This window comes from Phyllostomus discolor, chromosome 4 (assembly GCF_004126475.2).
Source record: "Phyllostomus discolor isolate MPI-MPIP mPhyDis1 chromosome 4, mPhyDis1.pri.v3, whole genome shotgun sequence".
NCBI classification, from domain to species: Eukaryota; Metazoa; Chordata; class Mammalia; order Chiroptera; family Phyllostomidae; genus Phyllostomus; species Phyllostomus discolor.
The window spans coordinates 161,083,868-161,110,434 of record NC_040906.2 but is presented as its reverse complement, the minus strand read 5'-3'; the positions used below and the strand labels follow the sequence as shown (position 1 = coordinate 161,110,434).

Genomic DNA, 26,567 nt, shown 5'->3' with positions numbered 1-26,567 from the left:
GAGAAAAGCCAGAAGTTGAAGAGTGTTATATCTGGGCTATAGGGGAGCTGAGTCACCTGGGTGATTTGATATTTCACAAAAAAATTCTGCAAGAGATGTGATGCAAGAGCAGGCGTGTTTTCAGGATGCAGCTGCCAATCACCAGTTGCCCATAGCTGCAGTCTTCTGAATCATCCAAAGTTTCCACGGAAGACTATTGGAGCTTAATGCAAAATCTGACGCAAATGCATTGCTCTACTTGCTCAGTCACTTTGAATGTGATGGCCACACAGTACACATGCTCACTCAATAGCATCCACCACCCCACTGACTAATACAATGAAGTCATTGTTCACGCATGTGCATTCCAATCCACTTTCCTTATTTGCCATGTTACACAGATGTTTCGAAAACTCTTCTAATTATATTAACAATGGCTGAAATTTTTTCACACAGACCTCATATTCCTATTATAGCAATTTATGCAAAATGGATCCAAAGAATGCCAAACTTATGAGAGTGGTTACATGTGTGAGTGAAAAAAGGGCTATGAAATAAACGTAAGAAGTTTGGAGCAGGGGGAACATATGGCAAGCTGAGTGACCCAAAGTAACCACAAAGGATGGCCTGATCATAAATTCCTAACTGGACAGGTAGGTCATGGCAGATAGTCACATCCCAGGTCTCAGGCTTATAGCTTCTTTATGTGATCCCTGTCTACTGTTCTTATGCATCTAGGATAACATACTTTTGAAGTCTCAGAGTAATTGTCTTTTGCAATCCCCTCAAAGACATAACTAAAGGCACCGGAGTACAAGACTACCACAGTGCAAGACCATGAAACCGCTCATTGTTATCTTGTTCCTCACATACCATCTCTGTATGCTGTAAATGTTGATTATTAACTATCCTGTACCCACTAATGTAAATGAAGTACAAGTCTCTTCATTGTACTTTTTATTCAGTCATCGAGATTTCACTGCTTTGTTTTCTATTGCACCCTTAATCTACCAATAAATTTCTTATCTTTCCTTATGTTTTTTCCTTTGATTCTAAATTCATAAAATGAACTGGAAAACTACCATTCTCCAGAGCATTTTTAACATCAGTTGAAATTTTGTTTCTGGGCATGTCCTCAAGAATTGTGGTTCAAATAACTCATACATTTTTTCTAAAGGTTTGAGTGTTTTTTGGTTGACACATGGAGAAGCATGAGAATAATGCAATTCTATCTTTTGTGCTTGATTTGGAAAATTACTGAACTGAGAAATTTTATGGTAAGGGACTTCAACATTATCTGTAGCATTTCACAGTTGCCATTTGGGGTCATAGAAAGTTATAAATAAATTTGTATTTCTATTTTTAGTTATTTTTCCTATAACCCAAAAAAGAGTTATAATATTATTGTTCTTCAATTTTTTTCTGAAAATATTAAAATGCTCCCACTACTGTGCAAAATTGAGACAGCATGCTATCAAAATTCAAAAAGATGGTGCATGTCAATTCCATTTAATAGAAACTGGTTTTTGAATTAGCCTTTCCATTTTTGTAATATTACCTGGAACCTTTTTAAGTTCTCTGAAAAACAAATATTTGACTTCTTCCCTAGAATGCAATAAAGTGCAATCAAGAGGCACAAGCAAAGTATAGTGAGGCCTTCTAAGGCTCATTTATGAATCATAAAAGGCTTGCTAGTGTTAAATACCAATTGCAATGCTAAGGAGGCATGTAGGGAAGCATTCACGCAGCAGGAAAACCATAGCATCAGTAGTCCTCTCTAAAGTAATGTAAAATAAGAGTAGATCCCCACAGACCTCCTAGTTTGCCGTAGTTGTTTTATAAACCCAAACAGTTCTTTCTTGCATGTTTTTTATACTTTCAAATGACCAAGTTTTTGTTTGTTTGTTTTTAAAATTTCACAGCACTTAAAGTTATAAAAGAAGCCTCATTAAAAAGAAAATAAAAGCTTTTACCAACTAATAATACATTCTCTTACCAACCACAAATGTTAATGATATTAAAACACAAGTCTGTTTAAGCACAAAGGAATTGTAAAGTTCTTTGGCACCACTAAAAGAGCTAAGCTTAAATATATCTTTAAAAAGAAAACACTTCTCATTGTCTAATCTACTCAATTCTAAGACGTAAAGAGACTAAGAATATAGCTTTAAAAACTGTTCATTTTTGGATTTCCAGTCAAGATAGCAGCTTAGGTAGACACAGCTCGCCTCCTTGCAAACCACATCAAAATTACAAACATACTATAGAACAACCATCACTCAGAACCATCAGAAATTGAGTTGAATGAAAGTCTGACAACTACAGAATAAAAGAATCTACATTCATCCACACTGGTAGGATAGGCAGAGACACAGAATGGGCTGGCCCCACACCCATGTTTGATAAATAAAAATATCGGAGGGATATCTCAGGAGCAAGGAAACCCAGACCAATGCCAAGCCCCCCACACCATGGATCCAGTGCCACGAAGATAAGTTCCTATAAATTCTAGCTGCAAAAACCAGTGGAATTGAGTCAGGGAAAGAAACCTCTGGAGTCCCATGCAGTTCCTCTTAAAAAATCTACATAGGAACTTATTCATACTCACTCCCTCTAAGCACCAGCACTGGGGTAGCAGCTTGAAAGGTGCCAGTGGCATCCAGGGAGAAACTCAAGTGTCTGGCATCAAGGTGAGAGAACTGGTTGGCTGCTTTCTGCTAGACAGAATGGCTGGCAGAGACCATTGTCCCTTTTCTGAGCCTGCCCCCTACAAAGCCACAGAGTCTGCAGGTGGGTGCCATCTCTGAGACTCCATCAACCAGGCTAGCACTGATTGCCCAGTCCTGGAGATCCCCTGAGACTCTCTTCCACCCAACTTATGGGTCCACCCAAGCTTTTAACTGTAACTTTACCGTATGAATGGCTGGTATAGGCTCATGCTTCGCCATGTTCTAAAGCCTCTCACATAAGCAATAGCTGGCCTCAGTGAGTCCCCAGTCCCCATACTTTTAGCTAAGTGGCCCCAGGCCTGGCACTTGCAGCAGCCAGCCTAGATTCCCAGCTTGGCTTCCTTTGGAAACCTCCAAGCCCAGCACAAATAGTAGCGATCTCAGATTGCTTTACAGCTCATGCAGGGTACCCCAGGAAGAACACAGATGGGGGCTGACCTTGGCCTGCACCACCCAGGAAAGCCTAGAGGCTGCACACCAGTAGAGAGCTACAGACCAGACCAGAACATCACCACCCTCCCCCTGTATAGCTGATCCTTCACAGAGGGTAGAGGGTGTTGGTCAGTGGTCACAGCCAGTCCTTGCAGCTGACTGGCCTGGGTAAATACCTCCCATTGGCCTGCCAACAGCAATCAGAACTCAACTATATGAGGAGGGTGCACTCAGCCCACACAATGGGCACACCCCAATTACCCAGCTTGGGTGATAGGGGAGGCTATGCCATTGGATCCTACAGGACACTTACTATATTAGGCCATGCTACCAAGCCAAGGAGTCATAGTAGCTTTACCCAATACATAGAAACAAACACACAAGGCTGACAAAATGAGGAGACATAGAAACATGGCCTAATTGAAAGAATAGATCAAAACTCCAGAAAAATAACTAAAACAAAATTGGAGATAGTTTATAAGATGCAGAGCTCAAAACTCTTATTATAAGGATGCTAAAAAAACATAGTGAGGACCTCAACAGTGTGAAAAATGTCCAGTTAAAAATGAAGGATACACATTAAAATAAAGAATAAGTTATAGGGAAACAACAATAGTGTGGATGAAGTTGAAAATCAAATCAATGATTTGGAATATAAGGAAGCAAAAAACAACCAATCAGAACAATGAGAAGAAAAAAGAGTTAAAAAAAAACAACAACAAGGATAGTGTAAGCAGCCTCTGGGACAACTGCAAGTGGTCTGACATTCACATCATAGATGTGCCAGGAGGTAAAGAGAAAGAGCAAGAAATTGGAAATCTACTTGAAAAAATAATGGAAGAAAACTTCCCTAATTTGGTGAGGAAAATAGACATGCAAGTCCAGGAGGCACAGAGAGCCCTAAACAAGACAGATACAAGAGGCCCACTCCCAGACGTATCATAATTGAAATGCCGAAGGTTAAAGATAAAGTAGCATAAAAAAAGCAGTTAGTTACCTATAGGGAAGTTCATATAAGACTGTCAGCTTCTTTCTCAAACTTTGCAGGCTACAAGGGATTGCCAATAAATAATCAAATCATGAAAAGCAAGGACCTACAGCCAAGATTACTCTACCCAGCTAAGATATCACTTAGAATTGAAGGGCAGATAAAGAGCTTCCCAGACAAGAAAAAAACTAAAGGACTTCACCCACCAAGCCATAATTATATAAAGTTTTTTTTAAAAGATTTTATTTATCTATTTTTAGAGAGGGTAAGGGAGGGAGAGAAACATCAATGTGTGGTTGCCTCTCATGTGCCCCCTACTGGAGACAGGGCCTGAAACCCAGGCATGTGCCCTAGATTGGGAATTGAACCAGAAACCCTTTGATTTGCAAGCTGGCACTCAATCACTGAGTCACACCAGCCAAGGCTACTCATTTGAAATTTTAAAGGTACTAATTTAAGAAAAAGAAAATCAAAACTATGGGAAATAAAATGGCAATAAATATATATCAACAATTGAATCTAAAAACAAACTAAGAAAACAGAAGAACAGAGACAAAATCATGGATACTGAGAGTTTTTTGATGGCTGCCAGATGGGAGCTGGGGGTGGGGGAATGGGTGACAAGGTGAGGGGATTAAGAAGTACCAATAGGTAGTTACAGGATAGCCATGGGGATGTAAAGTGCAGCATAGGAAATGGAGTGGCAATACAACATATACACATGGCTCACTGACATGAATAATGGTGTGGGGATTGCCTGAGGGAGTGGAGGGTGCTGGGTGGAGGGGGGCAAAGGGGAAAAATTGGGACAACTCTAATAGCATAATCAATAAAATATAATTTACAAAATAAAATAAAAATTATTCATTTTTGCTGTAAGGACAAAAATTGCCATTTTGCTCTGATGATATATCACATATACTGAATTATTTGTTTTAAATATATATAATCATGGTTCAATAGTAATTTGGTGAACTAACTCATAGTATTTAATAATCAAAATAAAGCAGCAAGAAAAATATTTAGGACCCTTTGGATATAGTAACAGTAATAGTAATAATAATAATAATAATAATAATAATGACAATGATAAACAGCAACGATTACTGGTCTCAGGTGTTTCCAATTTGCCAAGCACCACACTAAGACCTGCGTAATACATCCATATCCTACATGAGAGTCAGCTTTTCAAATAATATGTGTAAATTCCTTAGTCAGTTACAGAAGTAATTTAATTTCTATAATTGCATATCAGGCTAGTTACACAATAGTTTTTTGACATGAGGTTAGGGTTTTGGGTTTTTTTTTTTTTTAAGTGGTAGCCAGTTGCTCTCAGCCTTTTTTTTTTTTTTTAAAGATTTTATTTATTTATTTTTAGAGAGGGAAGGGAGGGAGATAGAGTGAGAGAGACAGAGAAACATCAATGTGCGGTTGCTGGGGGTCATGGCCTGCAACCCAGGCATGTACCCTGACTGGGAATCGAACCTACAACACTTTGGTTTGCAGCTCGCACTCAATCCACTGAGCTATGCCAGCCAGGGCTTGTTTTTTTTTTTTTTTTTTTTTTTTTTTTTTTAACTCTGTATCTGCATACATCAGAGCTATGTGAAGAGCTTTTCACACAGTAAGTCATGAAACCTACAGTGAGATCAGCATCCCTGTCCGCCAACATTTAAATTAGTCTTTCTTTGTGCCATTGTCCTTCTTCCCTTCACTGTATCTGTCCCCCCACTTCTACTGTCCCACTGATGCATGTGACTAAGTTAAAAAAGCCTATGGTGCTGCTGCACTCCCAGATATTAACATCCAGTCCATACCATCATGCTATGAGGTATCATTTTTCCCATTGCACATATGAGAAAACTGACCCTAAGACAGCATCAATACCTTTCCCCAGAATACACAGCACAGATGATACACAGATAGCTGATAGATAAATGACAGATAGAAAGATAGATGATAGATTAGATAGATAAGTAGACAGAGGACACCCAAATTCCCAACTTTGCATATGTAAGTTGTAATTCTAGGTCTGTGGGGTGTGAGCACACCCTCTCCCCTCACAGAGTTTATTAGCATTATGACCCTAGGTCAGAGAAGCTCCAGTGAACCATTGACTTAAGTTTCCTCCAGCTAGGGCTTATTCGGTGTGAAAGATAAAAGGACAAGGAGTTTCAAGTAACAAGGAGTGTCTGTGACAGAAGTAGTAGTTCTACAAGTGTTCAAAATACTGAGCTCTTTTTAAACGAGTGAGATGTTCAGGAAAGGCCTTGTGGGGCAAGGTCCCAACCCAGAACCCAAGAAGAGAACTTGAAATAGGAGACAAGGTGAGAGAGCTAAAGGAGTGCATAAACCACTAGGGGTCAGAGTGCAATGGAAAAGAAACTACAGGTTAACAGGAGTACTTGGAATTTTATATTGCAAACTTTCAGTATCTCTGCAATGCTTTGAATGGGAAAGCTTTGAGAGGATATTGATGATAAAATAAGAATCTGACAATAATGTATAGTTGGATTGAGTCAAGGTGAGAGAGCTAAAGGAGAGGCAGGAAGTGCATAATAAAAACAATGAGGCAGCAAGAGTTTGAACTAGATTGGTGGGTGTAAAATTGGAAGGTAGGAACAGATCTGAGGTCTATTTTGAACCTGCATACACAGAGGCTTTGCACGCTGCTTTATTAACTCATGTATGGGCATTTATAAGCATAAATCTTCCTGAAATTTTCCACTGCCAAGGTAGATATCACCAAAGATTAGAAAGTAATTTACTGTTCTTGTCTTCTCTGAGCAGTCCCATAATAATATGGGTTGCCAGTTTATTGTGCCTGAGGTGTTTTCCTTCATGTGGTGAATAACTCTAGCTGGCTTTATGAATAACATACTCACAAAAACTGTCTCGTGACCCCATAAATGAGTTATTAGTCATAAGGAATAATGCAATTTAAAGCTACAAGTAAAATTTATGTCCAGCTTAATACCATGGATGGAATAACAAGTTTCTGTGAACTCATTTCAGTCATGGCAGGTTCAACAGATAAGCTTGCTTTTAAGAATGAAAAACGTCATAAAATAATTTATAAAATATTATAACAGTGTTACAATTATTTCATTTCAAGAGGAAATGTGTCACTGTTTATTTCTTTAATTGACCCTTCAGTACACATTGTCACTGGGGTTACTGAAGACCACATAAGAATAATAGCACTCAGCAAATATGTAGCATATACTTTAAGGAGCACTCTTCTTGAGCTTCACATTTGTTGTCAACCACTGCGGAGCATCTGTGTCATTTTTTCAATGAGTATTCTAGAATGCTGAACACTTTCTGCAATTGTATGTGTCTTTTAGTTATTTTCAGGATATTTGAAGGAAATTAATAATTCCAAGTACATACCACAATACCAAGGAATATGGATGTGGTGTGAACTGAAATTGCAAAATAGTATACTTATCTAGATTTTAATCATTTTTGATGACTCACAAAATTATCAACTTTTATAGCTTCTCAACAAACTTCAAATAGAATGGCTCAGCTCACTTCATTACAATAAAAATTCACCTGCTGTTTAGCCTGATGAAAAGACTTTACAGAGTTAAAATATTTTAAAAAATATGTTATATATATATAAAGGAAAAACTGCATAGATCGTTCCCTTATTTCCTCTGTAGGAGGATATATGCTATTAAGATTTCATGAAATGTACCAAATAATGAGTTTCTGGGTGGTTTTTATGTTTTTAAAAGATGTATTTGAAAAATGCTGGATTAAGGTTTTATAGGATTTAAGCAATGAAAATAAATCTCTTCACATTTAATCTTATATAAAACCAAAATTTGGCATACACTGTTAAACCATAAGTATAAGAAAGTCCAAAAGTATTTTGATTTTTGCTATAATTATTTATTTGAGTAAAAAACATATTAAGTATTAATTTTAAAAAATTAGGTGCCCCTGCTTTGCTGACATCCTAGATATATTTTCCCATTATCTTACCTATTGCAAATCTAACAGTGAATATGATTTTCTAATAACTCCTTCCTATGTTTAATTAATCTAATATAAAAAAGTATTCACAAGACATAGGTCCTTTAGGTAGGAATGCACTGAAATATTCGAACACCAAATAAAGTGTATATACTTTACATCAAAATTTAACACTAATTTCACTGACTAGGATTCAACTCAAAATTATCAGCAACAGCAACTATAATCCCTACATCTTTCTCATTGTCATAGTGTCTAAATATTTTAGGTTTTAGTCCTCAGTAAGGATATTTATAAACACTACAGAAGGAATACAAAGTAAGTAAGAAGACAAAGTTTGGACTTACTAGATATGTGTATATTGATTACTAATTAGCAGGCACTGTATTAGAAAATTTAGAGATACAAATTACTATTAACGTATTATTCACCCCTGGATGGCATGTCTTAGTGGATTGAGTGCTGGCCTATGAACCAAAGGGTTGCTGGTTCAATTCCTAGTCAGGGCACATGCCTGGGTTGAGGACCAGGTCCCCAGTAGGGGTATGCAAGAGGCAACCACACATTGATGTTTCTCTTCCTCTCTTTCTCCTTCCTTTCCCATCTCTCTAAAAAATAAATTTAAAAAAATAAAAATTAAAAATAATAATATATTATTCACTCCCTCATGCCCTTATTCATCATAATGAACTTTGTAATTAATAAAGTATTTTCAAAATGCATTGAAAATTACCTATATTTGCTCCTTTCACAGGTAAGAATTTTCATTTAGGGTACAGTTCACAATGTTTTTAAAAGAACATTAATTATTTTGTAGAATTATTAGCAATAATGTTATGCCCTAATATTATAGAAAATGTCAAAATAAACTTCAATGTTACAAAACAAAAAGTAAATACAATGTTATGATATTTAAAAGATAACTTTATATCAAAGGTGATTTAACAAAGGTGAAATAACATGAAATGTGTTACTTCATAGCACATTATGAAATAATGTGTTCTTGGTAAAGAAGAAGCTCCTTGCTGAGGTTTAGAGGTTTATTTAATTAAAAAACGTAAAATGTCTATTCTCCTGCCTAAATATGCTTAACATTCTTGCTTTATTTTTATATAGTATCTTATTTTGTGCTCTCTGCATGTAGACTTCCCTTATCTCTCTATTTTTTTTTAAGATTTATTTATTTTTAGAGAGAAGGGAAGGGAAGGAGAAAGAGAGGGAGAAAAATATCAATGCATGGTTGCCTCTGGCATGTCCATCATTACTGAGGACTGGCCTGCAACCCAGGCCTGTGCCCTGACTGGGAATCAAACCAGAGACCTCTAGGTTTGCAGCCTGAGCTCAGTCCACTGAGCTACAACAGCCAGAGTCTTATCTCTAAAAATTTTAAAAAATTATCCTATCCTAGTATAAAAAATTTTTATCATGAAATTTAGATTTGTATAACCATTCTCTCTGTTGAGTAGAAAGTTAGCATTATAAAGGTGAAAACAAAATTCAGTTTGGAAAACCACATTGTATTTTATAAATTAAGAGCTAATACTTCAAGATACCAAAATGACTAAATACTAAATTTAAGACAGACATCTCTCTGTAATAGAACTATACATCTCTCTTTGATTCTTTATATTTGATGGCAAACATAACATGTGCTTTGAATAAAGTTGTCGAAAGAAATACATAATTAAAATATATTATTGCTGCTTGACATTATTAATCCTTAACCATCAAAAACAAATTTTAAAGTAAATCTTTTGGCAGTCTACCAAAAGTAATAATTAATGAGAAAAGGGACTTACATGATCAATTAGTTCACGGACCATTCCATTCCATTGTCCATTAGCATCATCCTGGGCTCCATATTTCCCATCCTCCACAAGTCTAATTTCATATGTAAAGCCAAGGATTGTAGATAACTCTCTGAGAAGGTCAATGCAATAGCCTTCAAATCGATCATTCCCATAGAGTGGTTTGTCAGACTTCTTAAATAGGACATAGGGTTCTTCCTGGAAGCAGTGAATGTGAAGGTAGAAGGTATGAATTAATCATGAAACTTACTATCAGAATAATAGCATTCCTTATAAAATTTCACCTTAATTTATTATACAAATTAATTGTATTTTTTCTAATTGTAATTAATATAGTTTGAAATACTGATAAGGCAGATATTTGGGGATATATGTGCTACACAAAAGAATATTTAACTATAATAATTTCACCTTGACTATATAATTAAGCATGATGCTATATATCCTTACTATATAGCTTATATCACATAAATACATAATATTTAATATGGCATACTATATACTATATGATGCATATAGATATACCTACATATAGATATATAATACATATGAATATACTTTCACCATCATTACAAAACCCCAATTTGATTTATACCATTTAATCAATATCTCCTGTGCTGTTACAGTGAGATTTATTGATGGAAGAACAAAGGAAAATTCATTGTCTAATTACCTACCATGTACTAAGAACTGGAGTATATTCTTTGATATACATTATTAAATTTTTTCTAACCACCATGAAAATTACAACTATTATATTTAATTATAGGAGAAAAAGTAGTGGCTAATTTTAGAATACATTTTAAAATGCTAGCATTTATCAAGCACTTGTGCATTCATACAACATTTTATAGGCCACCTACTATGAGCCAGCCTCCCTTATATTAAAAAGAAATCCCAGTCATGAAGTTCATGATACAGGGAAGAGAACCAATAATAGATGCCTAAACAAACAAAACACATAACCTTAGATGTCAATAATAGTGTGAAAACATAAAACAGGGCAATAGGATACATGACAACTTCAAGACATTTGGCAGGATAAGGCAGGATAAGACACAATTGAAAAGTATGTGTGGAGTTATTTTCTGAGGAGATGAGAGACGAGGTAAAATTTTAAAAAAGCAAGTGTCTAGCCACTTAGAAATGTGGATGAAGGGCATTTCAGGCCAAGACACAGAAGTAAAAATCCCTGAGACCAATATGACACTGGACTGATCCAGGAGGAGGACAACAGCCATCTGTGAAGGGACTAGGCAAACTAAAAAACAAAATAAAAACAACAATAACAAAATAACTCATAGACACAGACAACAGTATGCTGATTAGGACTGTATTTATGGAGGTCATTTTTCAAGAAAGGTTAAATAATTTTCTCAAGTCATATGGTTATGAAGAGGTACAGAATAGTTACAAAGAGGAAAGTGAGAGATTTTAATTCAGGTTGTTTAAATTCTAGGATACATACTTTTCCTACTATTTTATATTACATTCTATACCATCAGATCATTTGCAAAAAGTCCATATATGCTGAATTTTTAAATACAATTATGCCAAATACCTAAAATCAGAAATTAATCTAACTAAATTCAAAGCTAGATATTTAGGTTTACCATAAGGCAAAGAACAGTTAGGATCCTTTCTAATTTTTGTGTGCTGTGTGATTACTTGTGAACTTTAATCCCCAGAGGTACACAGAGTACTACATTACTCTGATACTCAGATACATTACTCTTCCACCTTTGGGGTTATTATGTCCATTTCTCCTCTACTCTTCACAGTCTCCTCTAGTCTTTTAAGTGAACAGGGTTCCACTGATCACAGTTTAAATACCCTTGTTCCATTGAAAAGAGGAATGACTATTGCTGAACAGCTTTCCTGTGCTGAGCATTTATACTTCAGGCATGTTCACATGTCTCTTTTTCTGGTTATCCCACACAATTTTCTAATCCTTTTACCATGATAATTACCATACTTAATAGTAAGATTTATATGTATATCTCCTGGACTAGACTTGCACCATCTATGTGGCAGGACAATTACTTAAATTTTCATCAATAGGATAAGACATCACCAGGCAAATAGCAGGCTTACAAATAAAATGACTGAATAGTGAATTAAATGGGATTGTATTGCTCTGGTCAACTGGGGAAAATAAGGAAACTTAAAGAAAAAAACTATGAGAGGTAGGTTCCCCTGTGCAGTTCTAGTATGGTAACAAATCCTCAGGCCCCTAACCCATGAGCAGAGGGTTAGAGAATTGAGAAGAACACACCATATTCACCTGCTGAAGAGAAGATAGCCTGAGAGTTTAGGGGCTGGTGGAATGAAATCAAAAGAAGCATGTTGGTACCATACATGAACTCTATTGACCTCATACTTTTGTTTCAGTTATTTTATGATTTACAAATAAATGAATGTATTTACTTTTTAATTTAAAAGTCACAAACATTAACCATTTGTCACACTTTTTAATTTAAAAGTCACAAACATTAACCATTTGTCACGCTCCTGTACTAATAGCATCATCTAATATTTTCCAAGCACTTACTTTGTGCCACGCCCTATTCTGAGTGCTTTTATTGGATTAATTTATTTATTCCTCATTACAACCATGTGTGGTCAGTAATATTATTACTTCTATAATAATATTTTACAGATGAAGTAACTGAGGACAAGGGCACTAAATATTTTGCCTAATTTTAATGACAGGTAGCACACAATTCAAGGAGTCAGGCCATTAGACCACTTACCACCATATTATAATTCCTACATTAAATGATTCCTAGTGATCTTTTCCAAACATCATATGAATGCATAATTACACATAGCTCATTAGACAGCTTAATGTATACTGTATAATTTTTATTATTATTTTTTTCAGTAAACTAGGATTAGTCATTGGTCTATGCTGCATGCAAACTTCATTCTACATTTATTTAAACAATGCAATCAAAACAACACTGTAGAAGTAAATACATAATCCAGAAAATTCATTTTCTATATCACAACTCATGTTCTTTCCAAATAAAAATACATGTTTTAACATAAAAATAAGTAATTTATGAAAATAGCATATTTTAAATCCCTCAGATTAGGTAGCAACACGTGTCTAAAAAAAGTTCCTATTTTCCTATTGCACTGTTAAGTCACCATCATTTTTATTTTAAATTTTTGTTCCAAAATATTTATGATATATTTTTCATACATATTCATTTCAACACTGGGGGAAAGTGATAGAAGCTTCTGATTACTAAAGAGTGCACAAGGCATGTGAGGGATGTGTGTGCATAAGTTAAAAAGCAGAGCAAAATTTCAGGAATTATTATACTATTTAAATTTCATTAATCTAGCTTTTAGTAGCAACCATTTGACCTATTAATTTGATTTTCTTCACCTATAACCTAGTAAGAAAACTGTCATAGGCAAATAAATTTGTTGATCCCTCTGAGATTAAAGTGTCTTTATATATAAATATTTTTAAAACAGGTTTTCTTATCACATAAAAAATTATGTGGTCTGATTGCTTTTTTTTAGTATTTATGGTACTGTACAATGTCAAATATCATTCTCCCCATATTTAATTCTGATAAGTACAACACAGTTTTCCAGCTGTGATTCCTATCTCCAGTTACACTGTGTCACAAGGTAGTTTACATCGAGCTATGACTCTCCTTTAGACTCTTTTACTCTGCTTCATACAGCACAAGGATAAATAATGACCTCATGTAAGAAAAGAAAAATTGTACCAGAAGCAATTACTGTACCACATATTGAGTTCAATGAATAATATGATAAAACTCTCCTAGGCAACTTCATACAGTCTTTCTCATACAGTCTTAAATCTTGACATCAGCATTTGGTAGAGGTAAAAGCACTTCATTCTGCTGGCATCTGTAATAAGGATTTGTCAGCATTTCCACTATCAACCCTGGTTTTAAAAAACCCAATAGCTCATATTTTTTTATCTGCATTGGATGGGGAGTTGTCACAGAATAAACTTAAAATTAAGTACTAAAAAAGTGAAATGTGTTTTAAGGTTCAGGGGAACAAAATGTTTGATTTAAATGTAATAAAACTTTATGATTATAAGTGTATAACTCATATACCTCTCACCCCATATCTACAGAGAGGTAAATTATCTTTTTCATGCATTAACTCTTAAGTATATCATATTACCCATGATATTCAAAAGCAAGGACATAAAAATACAAAATAATTTTATTGATATGTGAAAAATAAAATACATATTAATTTTTATATTAATATAAAGGATATAAATACAAATTAATTTTATTGATAGCTATAAAATGTCTCTTGCTACTGCATTAATAAAGGTAAACTAATGTCTTTATTCAAGCATATGTTGAGCTCCTAGTATGTACCAGAACTGTTTTAGTCTTCAGATATATAACAATGAAAAACTAAAGAAAACAATACCTAAAAATTTCTGCTCTAATGGAACACCCAATCTAGTGATGAATTTGAAAGTCTTATTTATTTCATATAATCCTGTATTATTTATATGGCTACTCTGTCTCATTAATGATTACAATGGAATATCACTTCAGGATACATTTCTAAGAAACACAAACACAACTGTGTATCTTGTAGAGCATTCTGGTGAATCATAGGACGTATAACACTGTGGCACTCAAATCTTTCATTTGGAGAAACAGAAATGAATATTCAGTTATCCCCAGACTGGTTCTGAATTTCCCTCATGATCAGGAAACTTAGAAAAACTAGTTTGTGGCAACCAGCTGAAACTCAACTGCTTATGGGTAACAATATCCTCAATTAAGAACAGTATTTAAGTATTTATATTTTATGCATTTATATTGTTAATGACTCAATTTTTCCTTAATGAAGACAGGATTGACATAAACCAATCGGCCAAACAAAAAACACCTTTTATTATAGCATCCCTATGGGCCTAATGAAAATAAAGTTATGGGCTTTAAAATTTAAATCTGAGCAATTTATACTTTCCTAAGAATCATTTATTGCTTTCCACTTTCCGGATCTTATGTACATACTCTTTATATCCTATCACTATCCTTATAACGACAGCATTGTGTAATAAGCAGTAACAGAGCAACTCAGGTTTCAAAGATCATGAAGATCAAGTTAGGTGCTGATAAGTTGATTACAAGTAGGAGGCTAATGAATGAACAACATGAAGGGCGAGTACAATGGTGCTGCTCAAGTTGCCTCTTCAGGAAGGTGAGTTAGCTCTTTAAAAGTATAGAACTTACACCTCAACATGATAAAATGTTAAATAAATAAATAAAACAGACCTGAATCTAATGCCCTACAATGCTCAAGAGAACACAAAGCAGAGAGCATGCTTTCAAAAGGGAGATTAAGGGTGAAAGAACATTCACATGGAAAGCAGTGTTAAGAAGATGGATATTTCTTTAACGAATAACTTATCAACTCACTTGTCATTATCTGATCATGGCCTATCCCACTGCTCTAATAAGCAACACTTTTGGATAGAATAAGACCACATAATGTCCTGTCAAGATGGAGGTATAGGCAGACACACTGTGCCTCCTCACACAACCAAAATAAGGAAAACAAAAATTTAGAAACAAAAGAACCACCAGAACTGACAGAAAATTGAACTGTATGGAAGTCTGACAACCAAGTAGTTAAAATAGACACATTCATCCAGACCAGTAAGAGGGGCAGAGTCAGGCAGCCAAGAGACAGAAAAAAAAAAAAAAAAAAAAAAAAAGCTGTGCCTTATGGACCCCGGGCGTGCAGGCAGCAGCTGACAGACTCAGTGAGGCATGCAAGGTGGTTGGCTGACGGGGGGGGGGGGGGGGGGGGGTGTCACACATTCACATGAAGATAAACCTGGCAAAACGGAGGAGCGAGACAGACCTGGCAACCCATGGTCCCAGCGCCGGGAAATAAAGCCTCAAAACACCGATTGAAAACACCTGTGGGGGGTTGCAGGCCTGGGAGAGACTCCCAGACTCACAGGAGAGTTAATCAGAGAGACCCACAGGGTCCTAGAACGTACACAAGCCCACCTGCCTGGAAATCAGCACCAGAAGGGCCCAGTTTGCTTTTGGGAAGTGGCAGAAGGGACTCAAATCTGACAAAGAGCAGGGCAAGCACCATTGTTCCCTCTCCCTCTCTGACCCCGCCCCCACATACAGCTTCACGACCCAGTGACTGCCTTGCTGTGCCGAGTGAACACCTAAGGCTCTGCCCCTCATACGTAACAGGCACGACAAAACAAACAAACAAAAAAATGGTGCAAGTGGAAGAACAGATCAAAGCTCCAGAAAAAATACAACTAAGCGATGAAGAGATAGCCAACCTATCAGATGCAAAGTTCAAAGCACTGGTGATAAGGATGCTCACAGAATTGGTTGAATTTGGTTGCAAATTAGATGAAAAAATGAAGGCTACGCTAAGTGAAATGAAGGAAAATGCACAGAGAACCAATAGTGATGGGAAGGAAACTGGGATTCAAATCAATGAAGTGTACCAGAAGGAAGAAAGAAACAACCAAACAGAAAATAATGAAGAAATAAGAATTCAAAAAAATGAGGAGAGGCTTAGGAACCTCAAGGACATCTTTAAACAGTCCAACATCCAAATTATAGTGGTACCAGAGGGGGAAGAGGAAGAGCAATCAGTGGAAAAGTTATCTGAACAAATAATAAAGGAGAACTTCCCCAATCTGGCAAAGGAAATAGACTTCTAGGAAGTCCAGGAAGCTCAGAGTTCCAAAGAAGAAGTCCCAAGGAGGAACACACCAAGGCATATCATAATTACATTAGCCAAGGTAAAAATGAAGGAGAGAATCCTAGAAGCAGCAAGAGATAAGGAGACAGTTACCTACAAAGGAGTTCCCATCAGACTGTCAGCTGATTTCTCAAAAGAGACCTTGCAGACAAGAAGGGGTTGGAAAAAAGTATTCCAAGTAATGAGAGGCAAGGACCTACACCCAAGATTGCTCTATCCAGCAAAGCTTTCACTTAGAATGGAAGGGCACATAAAGTGCTTCTCAGATAAGGTCAAGTTAAAGGAGTTCATTGTCACCAAGCCCTTATTATATGAAATGATAAAGGGATTTATCTAAGAAAAAGAAGATAAAAAACATATATAGTAAAATGACAGCAAACTCACAATTATTAACAACCACACCTAAAACAAAAACAAAGCAAAAAACTAGAACAGGAACAGAGCCACAGAAATGGAGATCACATGGATGATTATCAACAGGGAAGTGGGAGGAGAAGAGAGGGGGAAAAGGTACAGAGAATAAGTAGCATAGATGGTAGGTAGAAAATAGACAGGGGGAGAGAAAGAATAGTATGAGAAATGTAGAAGCTAAAGAACTTATGACACATGGACATGAAGCAGGGAAACAGGGGTGGGAGAGGGTGTGCAGGGTGGAGGGGAGTGAAGGGGGAAAGTAGGGCAACTGTAATAGCATAATCAATAAAATATATTTTAAAAAAGAAGTAGAGATAGGTAGTTACAGAATAGCCATGAGGACATAAAGTACAGTATAGGAAATGGAGTACAGAACTTAAGACACATGACTCCTGGACATGAACAATGGTCTGGGGATTGCCTGAGGGAGTGGGGGTGCCCAGTGTGTGTGGGGGGGCGCTAGGGGGGAAAAGTGAGAAAACTGTGATAGCACAATAAAGAAAATACAGTTTAAAAAAAAGACAACCTAACAAAAAATAATAATAAGCAGTAAAAAAAACTAAAGACAGCCCAAGTGAAAAAAAGTAGGCAACAAATTTGAACAAATAACTTTACAAGGAAAGAAACACAAATGGCCAATAATCACAGAGACATCATTAATCATCACAGAAATGTAAATTAAAAGCACAACTAGACATTTTTACACACTTGTTATAACTGAAAATTAGATTGAGAACACCAAGAGTTGTAAGGATTTGGAGCAATCAGAACTCTTAGTGGTGAAAGAACATAAAACATCACAACCTCTTTGCAATATTGGCAGTTTCGTAGAATTAAACTACACCTGCCATACAACTTGGACATTTCATTCCTCTTTACTCAAAAGAAATTAAAACAGTACATCCACACAAACACATGTATATGGATGTCCACAGAGCCTTATTCATAAGAGACAGAAAATGAGAACCCAAATGTCCGTCAAATAGTGAATGGATGAATGAAATTCTATTGCTATTGGAATGCTATGGAATTGCTATTCCACTCAGCAATAAGAAGGAACTACTGATACACGCAATTACATGGATGAATCTCAAATGGATTGTGTCATGTGAAAGCCAGGCACAACAGAAACCAGACATAAAATTCTAGAAGCAAATTAATCTGTACTGGGACAAAGTTGGTCAGTAGTTGTCTAGGGCTGAATATGCAGAAAGCAAGGAGTAAAAGTGGGACCTGAGGAAACATGGGGACAATGGAGATGTTCATGTATGTTGATGGTGGTGGTTTTATGTGTGTACATGACCTTGTCAAAACTTATTGGACTGTGCACTTTAAATAGGTGAAGTTTATTGTATGTAAATTGTACCTCAATAAAGTTAAAAACAAAACAGAAAAAAAAACACATAATGTATCATGCAACCAGAGAAAAATAGTAACAACTTATAACAATAAAAATGTGTCTCCAATAATAATATATGTTTTCACATGGCATGTTTTGATTTTAACTGGCCATCACTAATCCTGTATGAATTAGTGAACTTTAAGTAAAAACGACACCTCCAAAAATTATCAATGAACTATCATGGTCTTTTAAGAGAGTACAACTTTCAGCTTTTACATGTCATTTAACAAGACACTTACAGATATTTATACTTGATAACCTCATCCTAAAATATAAGTGTAAAATATTTTGTTGTTCCTCCATTTATCTGCCAAGGCACACAGGCATGCATTCATTAAACAATATTTTATGTAAATTCAATGTATTGATTTCTAAAGCACAGGCAAAATTTTTCTTAAAAGCTAAATAATAAATATTTTAGCTCCTTGGACAATACAATTGCAACCATTCAATTCTGCTATTGCAGAATAAAAGCAGCCATAGAAGCAAGGAATGAGTTGGCCAGAGTTTTTAAAAGTCATTTTTTTAGGAACTCTGGAATCTAATAAAAAAACTGCTTACAACAACTAGGGGAATACTTTGTGAACAGAAAACCTGCAGACTTTTGCTAGAAGACCTCTGTGGCATATCAATTTATCCTGTTACTATTACCATCTACTCCCCAATCCAGCAACAGCCTTGAAGAGGGCAGACTGTATTCCTGGTACAGGTTGTAAGTACCATAGGAAACTGCAGGCTTATTCTGAAAAAAGGCAGTTTTGTGTATTGACCACGTGATAGAATTGGAAACTGATAACAAATAAATTTGACAAATTCATAAATATGTGGCAATTGTATAATACAGTAAACCAAATGGCCATAGAGGAATTTAAAAGAGAAATTAGAAAATACCTTTCTGTAAGTGAAAACAAAAGCACGACGTGTCACTACTTGTTGAATACAGGTGAAGCAGTACTCAGAAGAAAATTTATTATTAGAAATGCTTACATTAAAAAGAAGAAATATATCAAATCAATAACCTAAATTTATACCTTAAAAATCTAGAAAAATAAGATCAAACTAAACACAAAATTGTAAAAAGAAAAATGACTATGGTGTGTGTGTTTATATGAATGAAGGGACACCCTCAAAAAACAAAATTATCTTCTGGAGGGCGGGTCTCTTGTGGTACAGGTTTCCCCCACCAGGTGAGTGTTCTAGGAACTCATCTATATCAGTGTACTAGCTGACATTGTTGTGAGAAACTGCGTTTGGGCTTCAGTGAATTTTTTTTAAAGACTCTACTCATTTGCCTACTTCATGGTAGGTGACTTGTGAGCGCTCCTGTTCACACCATGCTGCACTGAGTATTCAGAAGTTTTTGACCAAAAGAGCATGACCCCCATTTCCCACACTCCCTATTCACCCTATTTCATCCTCAGCAACTATTTTTGTTTCCCCAGATGAAAAAAGTTCTCAAAGGGAAATGTTCTGCTGATGTGAAAGAGGTGAGACAAAAAAAGGTAGAAACAAACAAACAAACAAAAGGCATCAAAATTAACGAGTTCAAAACCTGTTCTGAGTAGTGGAAAAAAAGGTCTTAGGGGTGGGAGGTGGGGCTGGATTGGGAGTAAAAAGGAGAAAACTGTATTTGAACAATGATTAAAATAAAATTAAAAAAAGTCTTGATAGGTATATTGCATCAAATGGAGAGTACTTTGAAGGTGACTGTAGTTTAAATATATAAGAATAAATATACAAATTTTATAAGTAAATTCCATTTTGGTCCCCCCTCATATATCTCTATATCTATCTATATCATCTATATGTATATATGGAGAGAATAATAGTAGAGAGAATCAAAGGAAGCAAAAATCTGTTATTTTTAATTTCTTTTAATTTTATTTTTTATTTTAGAGAGAGGGGAAGGGAGAGAGAATGAGGGGGGAGGGAGAGAGAACGAGAGGGAAAGAAACATCAATATGAGAAAGAAACATTGATTAGTTGTGTTCTGTACGTGCCCAACCTGAGCATATGCCCTGACTGAAAATCCAATGGCAACCTTTTGGTTTGTGGGATGATGCCCAACCAACTGAGCCACACCAGATGGGGCCAAAAGTTGGTTCTTCAAAAAGATCAACAAAATTGACAAATCTGTAGTTAGTCCAACCAAAAAAATAAAAAAAAAGAAGAAGAAGAAAAAGAAAAATCCTAGAGAAGTCTAAAGTGAATGAAGGGACTATTGCAATTAATCTTACAAAAAAAATAGATGTATAGGAGAGTTATCGGGACAATTGGTACACCAACAAATTAGACAATCCAGGTGAAATGGACAAATTCCTAGAAAGACACAACTACCAAAACTGACTCAGGAAGAAATAGACTATCTGAATAGAACTTGAGCAAACAAAGAGATTAAAATTGAAATCTAAAACATACACCCCTCCCCCTAAAAAACAAAGGCCCCAAACCAATGACTTCCCTCGTGAATTCTATCAACATTTAACAAAGACTAGGCACTGATTCTTCTCAAAACCTCCAAAAAATAAAAGGTGAGGGAACACTTCGTAATTTATTTTTGAGGCCGGTATTACCCTGACACCAAACTTTCCAAAGCTATTGTGTGGAAACATCTTGTTCAATAAGAAAATTAATATTTAAATATAATTTCTCAAACCTCTTATTTTACTCTATTCCATTCTCTTCTAAGAGCATGCTTTCTCTTTTTATCTTTAAATTATCATGCAATGTCTGTCTTTACTTTCTTTTCTCTTTGATTATTCTCTGTAAACTGAATTAAAGGGCCTCAGGAATTTCTCCATTCACTCATTCACTCAATAACCAGTTCTAGATGCCCACAATGTTCCAGGCATTGCTCTATTCATGAAGATGAAAAGACTAATAAGACATAATACCTACTCCTAAGGAGCATTACAATGTGTAAGAGAGATGGAAATTAAATGAATACCTACAATGAGAAGTCACAAGGAAATAGCATTTGAGTTCAGTTCTCAATCCTAAATGTGCATTAAATTAAATTAAATTAAATGTTTTACAATTAAGATTATAATACTGATGCCTGGTCTCCACCTTCAGAGATTATGGTCTAGACTCGAATTCATCTAGGTTGCTCAGGCATCATTACTTTTAAAAACCTTTCTGGCCCTGACTGGTATGGCTCAGTGGATTGAATGTGGACCTGTAAACCAAAGGGTCATGGGTTCAGTTCCTAGTCAGGGCACCTGTCTGGGATGTGGGCCAGGTCCCCAGTAGGGGATGTGTGAGAAGCAATCACACATTGATCTGATGATTCTCTCCCTCTCTCCCTCTCTCCCTTCCCCTCTCTCTAAAGATAAATAAATATTTTTTAAAGCTAAAACAAACAAACAAAAAACCTTCCTAAATGTTTGTAATGTGCAGCGGGGCCAGCTCCATGGGTGTGTGACACAGGTAGTTGCACAGGGACCGAGGCTTTGAGGGGCCTATTCTGGGGTTACTATGCTGCTGGCACTCTTTACAATTCTTAATAATTCTTAAACAAGGATCCTCATTTTCATTTTACATTGAGAATGAAGATTATGTAGTCAGTCATATACAGAGTGAGAAATGAGAACTGCTGAATTAAACAAAGAATGAGAGGAAATGGAAATGTTTTGGAGAGAGGAATGATTCATGTGGATGCTAGAAAGAATAAATAGTTGTATGATTTAAGGGAAAGAGAGCTTGGAACAAGAAAGTAGGGAGAGACAATACCATAAGAACCTAAGTTAGGAGAAAACTTTTTTTCCTATAAAATTCTGAAAAACTATCTAGGTATAATCACTTTTGATTATCAGGACTTCAATTCATATCCTGCTTCAAATGGTATTCTCTTTCCTAAGATTATTTTTCAGCATCTACCTAAAACCAATTTTGATATAGGAAATGAAGTTGAGAATTTTTTTCCCCAGGATTCTCTCTTTAGCTATTTTTTCACTATTTACACATTAGATAAATTTGAATGCATGTTTGGGAGCATGCATTCAATGAAAGCGAAACGAAAGGAGAAAGACTTTGTTTGTCCAATGATTGCAAAATGGACTTTTCAGCCATGAGGATTCTGTTTCTAATAATTTAGTGTAACAGTTTGAGTTTGGAGGCTCTTAGGTCTTAGAAAGGAGGACCCAACATTAGCCATCCTCTAGCCCTACTTATTTTTTTTCCTAAATAGTGCAGAAATCAGCTGATGGAAACATACATTAGAATCAAGAGCTGAATACTAAGTGGCTTTTTACCCTCCTCACACCAGAAAGTGGGTCAGGTATTGGCTAACCCTTCAGCATTCCTGAATATGAATATAAAACACTCACAAGAGAAAGTGCCTGTGAGATAAGGATTATCCATCAATGATCAGTAGTAGTTAGTAGCATATATCTACTGCATGTTCTTTTTACATAATGAATGGTGAATTTAACTTTCAGCCATGGCCCTCTGTAATCAATAAAATCAACAAATGCTTATTTAAAACCTATCATTTAGAAGAAAATGCCCTGATTTAGGACAGAGTTGTTTCTTCTAAGCACCTTTTAATCTAGTGGAAAATAGAAACCTTGCATAGAAAAATGTAAATAATAATACAGGTTTTCATGTAAGTGCCTAAGGAATAAATTGTATAGATAAGAGAGCCATTAGGTGCCAGCAAAAGGAAAGTAAAAATATTTTAAGGTAGTTAGATAAATCATCCTAGAGAAAGGCCATTAGAAAAATGGACTGCAGAATGGAAACATATTATATAAAGGGGGGAAAATAAGAGTTGTTCAGGCAAGAGAAATGAAATGAGAAAAGGTATACAGAAGAATTTCCTGGCACATGGCCTGAAGAATAGGAATGGTGGTTTATAAGTATCTTTTTAAAAGCTTGGGAGAAATCAGTAAATATGAATGCCATTCATATTTAAATTATGAATTACTTTGTACCCATTAGAAATTATGATTTACAGGTAATATTATGTTAGGAACTATGTTAAATATTTTACCTGTTTTTATGTCTAATACAGACTTTAAGTTGCACCTCATTATGATTATCTTAATTATAAAGTTAAGGTAACTTATACAAGATAAACCATCTAACAAATGGCAGACTCAGAATTCAAACCTAGATTTTCTAACTTGCATTTGTCCCTTCAAAGTGCAGAAAAGTCCTTTTTTCAGTAAGATATTAAATTCAGACATTGTGTCAATTGCTTATAGAAAAGGTCAGCTCTTCTGCCAATTTTTGGTAGGGTAGGCAGTTCATGGATGTGTATATGGATGTAAATTCCTTCATAGATATCAATGAGGGCTTCAAAGTTGTTACAGTTTAACTTGCTGTTGTGTATAGTATTTTATTCTTGAAAATTATCCCACAAGTTTTACTTTCCAGAAAATTATGCAATTAAAAGTATTTGAAAATTCTTCATCATTGCATCCCTTTGAGGTATCCACATATATATGAAGTTACTAAAGACCCAGCATTTAAAAAAAATGAATTTGGCTTAACCTAGTATTTTCTAAAATCTACTTAACCACAGAATAGTTGCAGGGTATGCCTGTATCACACACTTATCCGAACCATGGAGCACAGTGAAGTTCTGATGTAACCAATTAATAAACAGGGAATGCTATTGCTAAAGGGCATAGAAAGCGCATGCTATATTTTGAAAGCAGTGTTTTGTTTCTAGGGTAAGACAGTATCATACTTGCCAACAATTTCAAATATAAAAGTTCAAAGTAGAAAATATAAATTAGATTTCTTTTAAGAACATAGATCTGTGAAAAAATATTTGATGAGCTTTGAATGCAGTATAAAATATTCTTCATTTCATATGAAATGCTTTCCAAACAGCTATGTGGCAAAGGCATTGCTTCCTATTAGTTCTCAGATGAAGTGGTAAAAAAGCCTTTTGTTTATTTGTTTGACCTAGCAAGGTGATGAAAATAAATTCACAAGTCACTTTTTTTAAACTCAATTACTGCATAGAACTAAAGCTAAAAGATCCAAGAACACGAAATTCATAGGATTCAAGTTAATAATATTCATGCTTGTTTAGTTGTGTAATGACATAAATGCCTTATGAATGATACACCTAATAAAATACACTGACTTGTAAATGGATGAGGACCTGGGGACTCATCTATTATTCTGGATTTCTAGGCAAAAAGTGTTCAGTGGTGCCAGTAGAGCAAAATACAGATGTGTCTTCTGCCAGGGGAAGAGGTCTGTGCTTTCCTTTTTGAGTCATTGTGCTGGGGTTAATTGGAGTCAGGATGTAGTTTAGCATTAATAGTACCAGTTAAATTTCAAATAAAGAGGGGCAATTAGGAATCAATGTCAAATAATCAAGATGTGATTGAAAGCACAGAGATCAGGACTTGAAAATCAGATATCGATCAGAAAGTGAAGATAGGTTGGAAGTACCTGACATAATTTAGGACTTAGTGGTCTTGAAAGTCTCATAATTGTCATCCATTACTTCTCAATATGGATAAGGGACTTTTGAGCCTGACTCAAAGAAATATATATATCAAACTCCCAATCTCCCTGGGAAGCCTTCATTTATAATTCTTTGTCAAATCAAACAGAATACAATAGGTTATGACAACATCGACAGAAGTTTGAAAACAGGAAAAATGTGCAATGGTATAAATTCACTAAAAACACACATGCTCCCTAAGGAACAGTAACGGCAATATTCATAATGCCAACCACCATCTATTTTGATAACTTCAGATATCATCTCCAACTATAAACCTACATGTCTAAAGCCAACCAGATAAATATACCATAGAAAAATTAAATGGGATATGCTCTATATTAAATTCATCTAGTATCATCCTAATTCTGTTTTTCTACATCAATTCTTTTTCTAGCCATGTTTACCAAAAATTAAAAAGCTAAGAGCCTTCCTAACCTCTAATTTCTTCTAACACTCCAATTTTCAAACTGTTACTAGATATCCCCCATTCTCTACTCTCTACACCTTGTGAATCTGATTTCCTTCCCCCACACCCTTCAGATAAGGCCTTGGTGTGGACCTTCTCAGATCTCACTCTTGCAATATTCTTGTGGCTGGTCTCACCAAATCCTGTCTCATGAACTACATACAATTCTATCTCTACTACTAAGAAGTATTTTTTAATCCCAAGTGATCATATTGTTTATATTCTGAAAATCCTTCAAAATTGCCCCATTATGAATGGTATAACCTACATACTTTAATGAGACTGCAAAGGCCTTCTCCTCTGCTTTCCCTGCTTGCTCACCCTCTCCAATCACTTCTCTGCCATGTTCTCTGTGCTCTGTCAGTAGTAGACTGCTTATAACTAGTCATGTACTCCAAAGTTCTTCCCATGTCTGCACCTTCAATGAGACTTCTCCCACTGTCTGGAATATCCTGTACCCCTTCTTCACCAAATAGATTCTTACTCTTAAACCAAACATAGCTGGAGGATTTGTGGGAAGCAGACACTGACTTCTCCTATCCTAACTTCTTCCCATAGTAGTTTTGAGGCTATAGAAATGTATAAAAACTCAAAATAGTAAAAGGAACAGTAACAGAGTCTCACTAAAAGTTGTGGTCATAGAATTCATATGTGCAGAAAATCACCTGTGAAAGATAACTGGTAGGTTGTAGGCAATGTTGTGGGAACATTAGAGCAAGAATATGAACATGTCATCAAAAAGGGCTTCATTCTACTAAAGTGATAAAGCATGTTTTAGGCTGCTCTTGAGAAATTAGCCCTATAAGCAGAGTGAGGAGAAAGTGCTGGCTGTAGGTGATGAAGTCTGTTTAAAAAAAAGGAATGGATTCTTGGAATGCAAAACTGTAGATCCAAAATTCACTCTATTTTCTTATTGAGGCATAGGTGGCACCACTGTCCCACTACTGCCATAGAGTGTTTTTTTGTTTGTTTGTTTTGTTTTTCTTTTTATTGAATTTATTGGGGTAACACTGGTTTAAAAATTTATAGGTTTCAGGTGCACAATTCCATACCACGTCATCTGCACACTGTATTTTGTGCTTACCGCCCCAGTCAAGTCTCCATCCATCACCATTTGTCCCCTCT

At 35.6% G+C, this 26,567-nt stretch overlaps 1 protein-coding gene across 4 annotated transcripts in view; it reads right to left on the bottom strand.

Moving 5' to 3' along the window:
- The window catches only part of GRIK2 (glutamate ionotropic receptor kainate type subunit 2), a 591,009-nt gene that overhangs the window by 163,428 nt on the left and 401,014 nt on the right, over positions 1-26,567 (bottom strand). For all 4 annotated transcript variants that reach the window (XM_028510071.2, XM_028510069.2, XM_036024519.1 and 1 more), the window contains one exon: positions 9,912-10,118. In XM_028510071.2, coding sequence (XP_028365872.1) covers positions 9,912-10,118 — 207 coding nt within the window. The remainder of the gene's footprint in view (positions 1-9,911; positions 10,119-26,567) is intronic.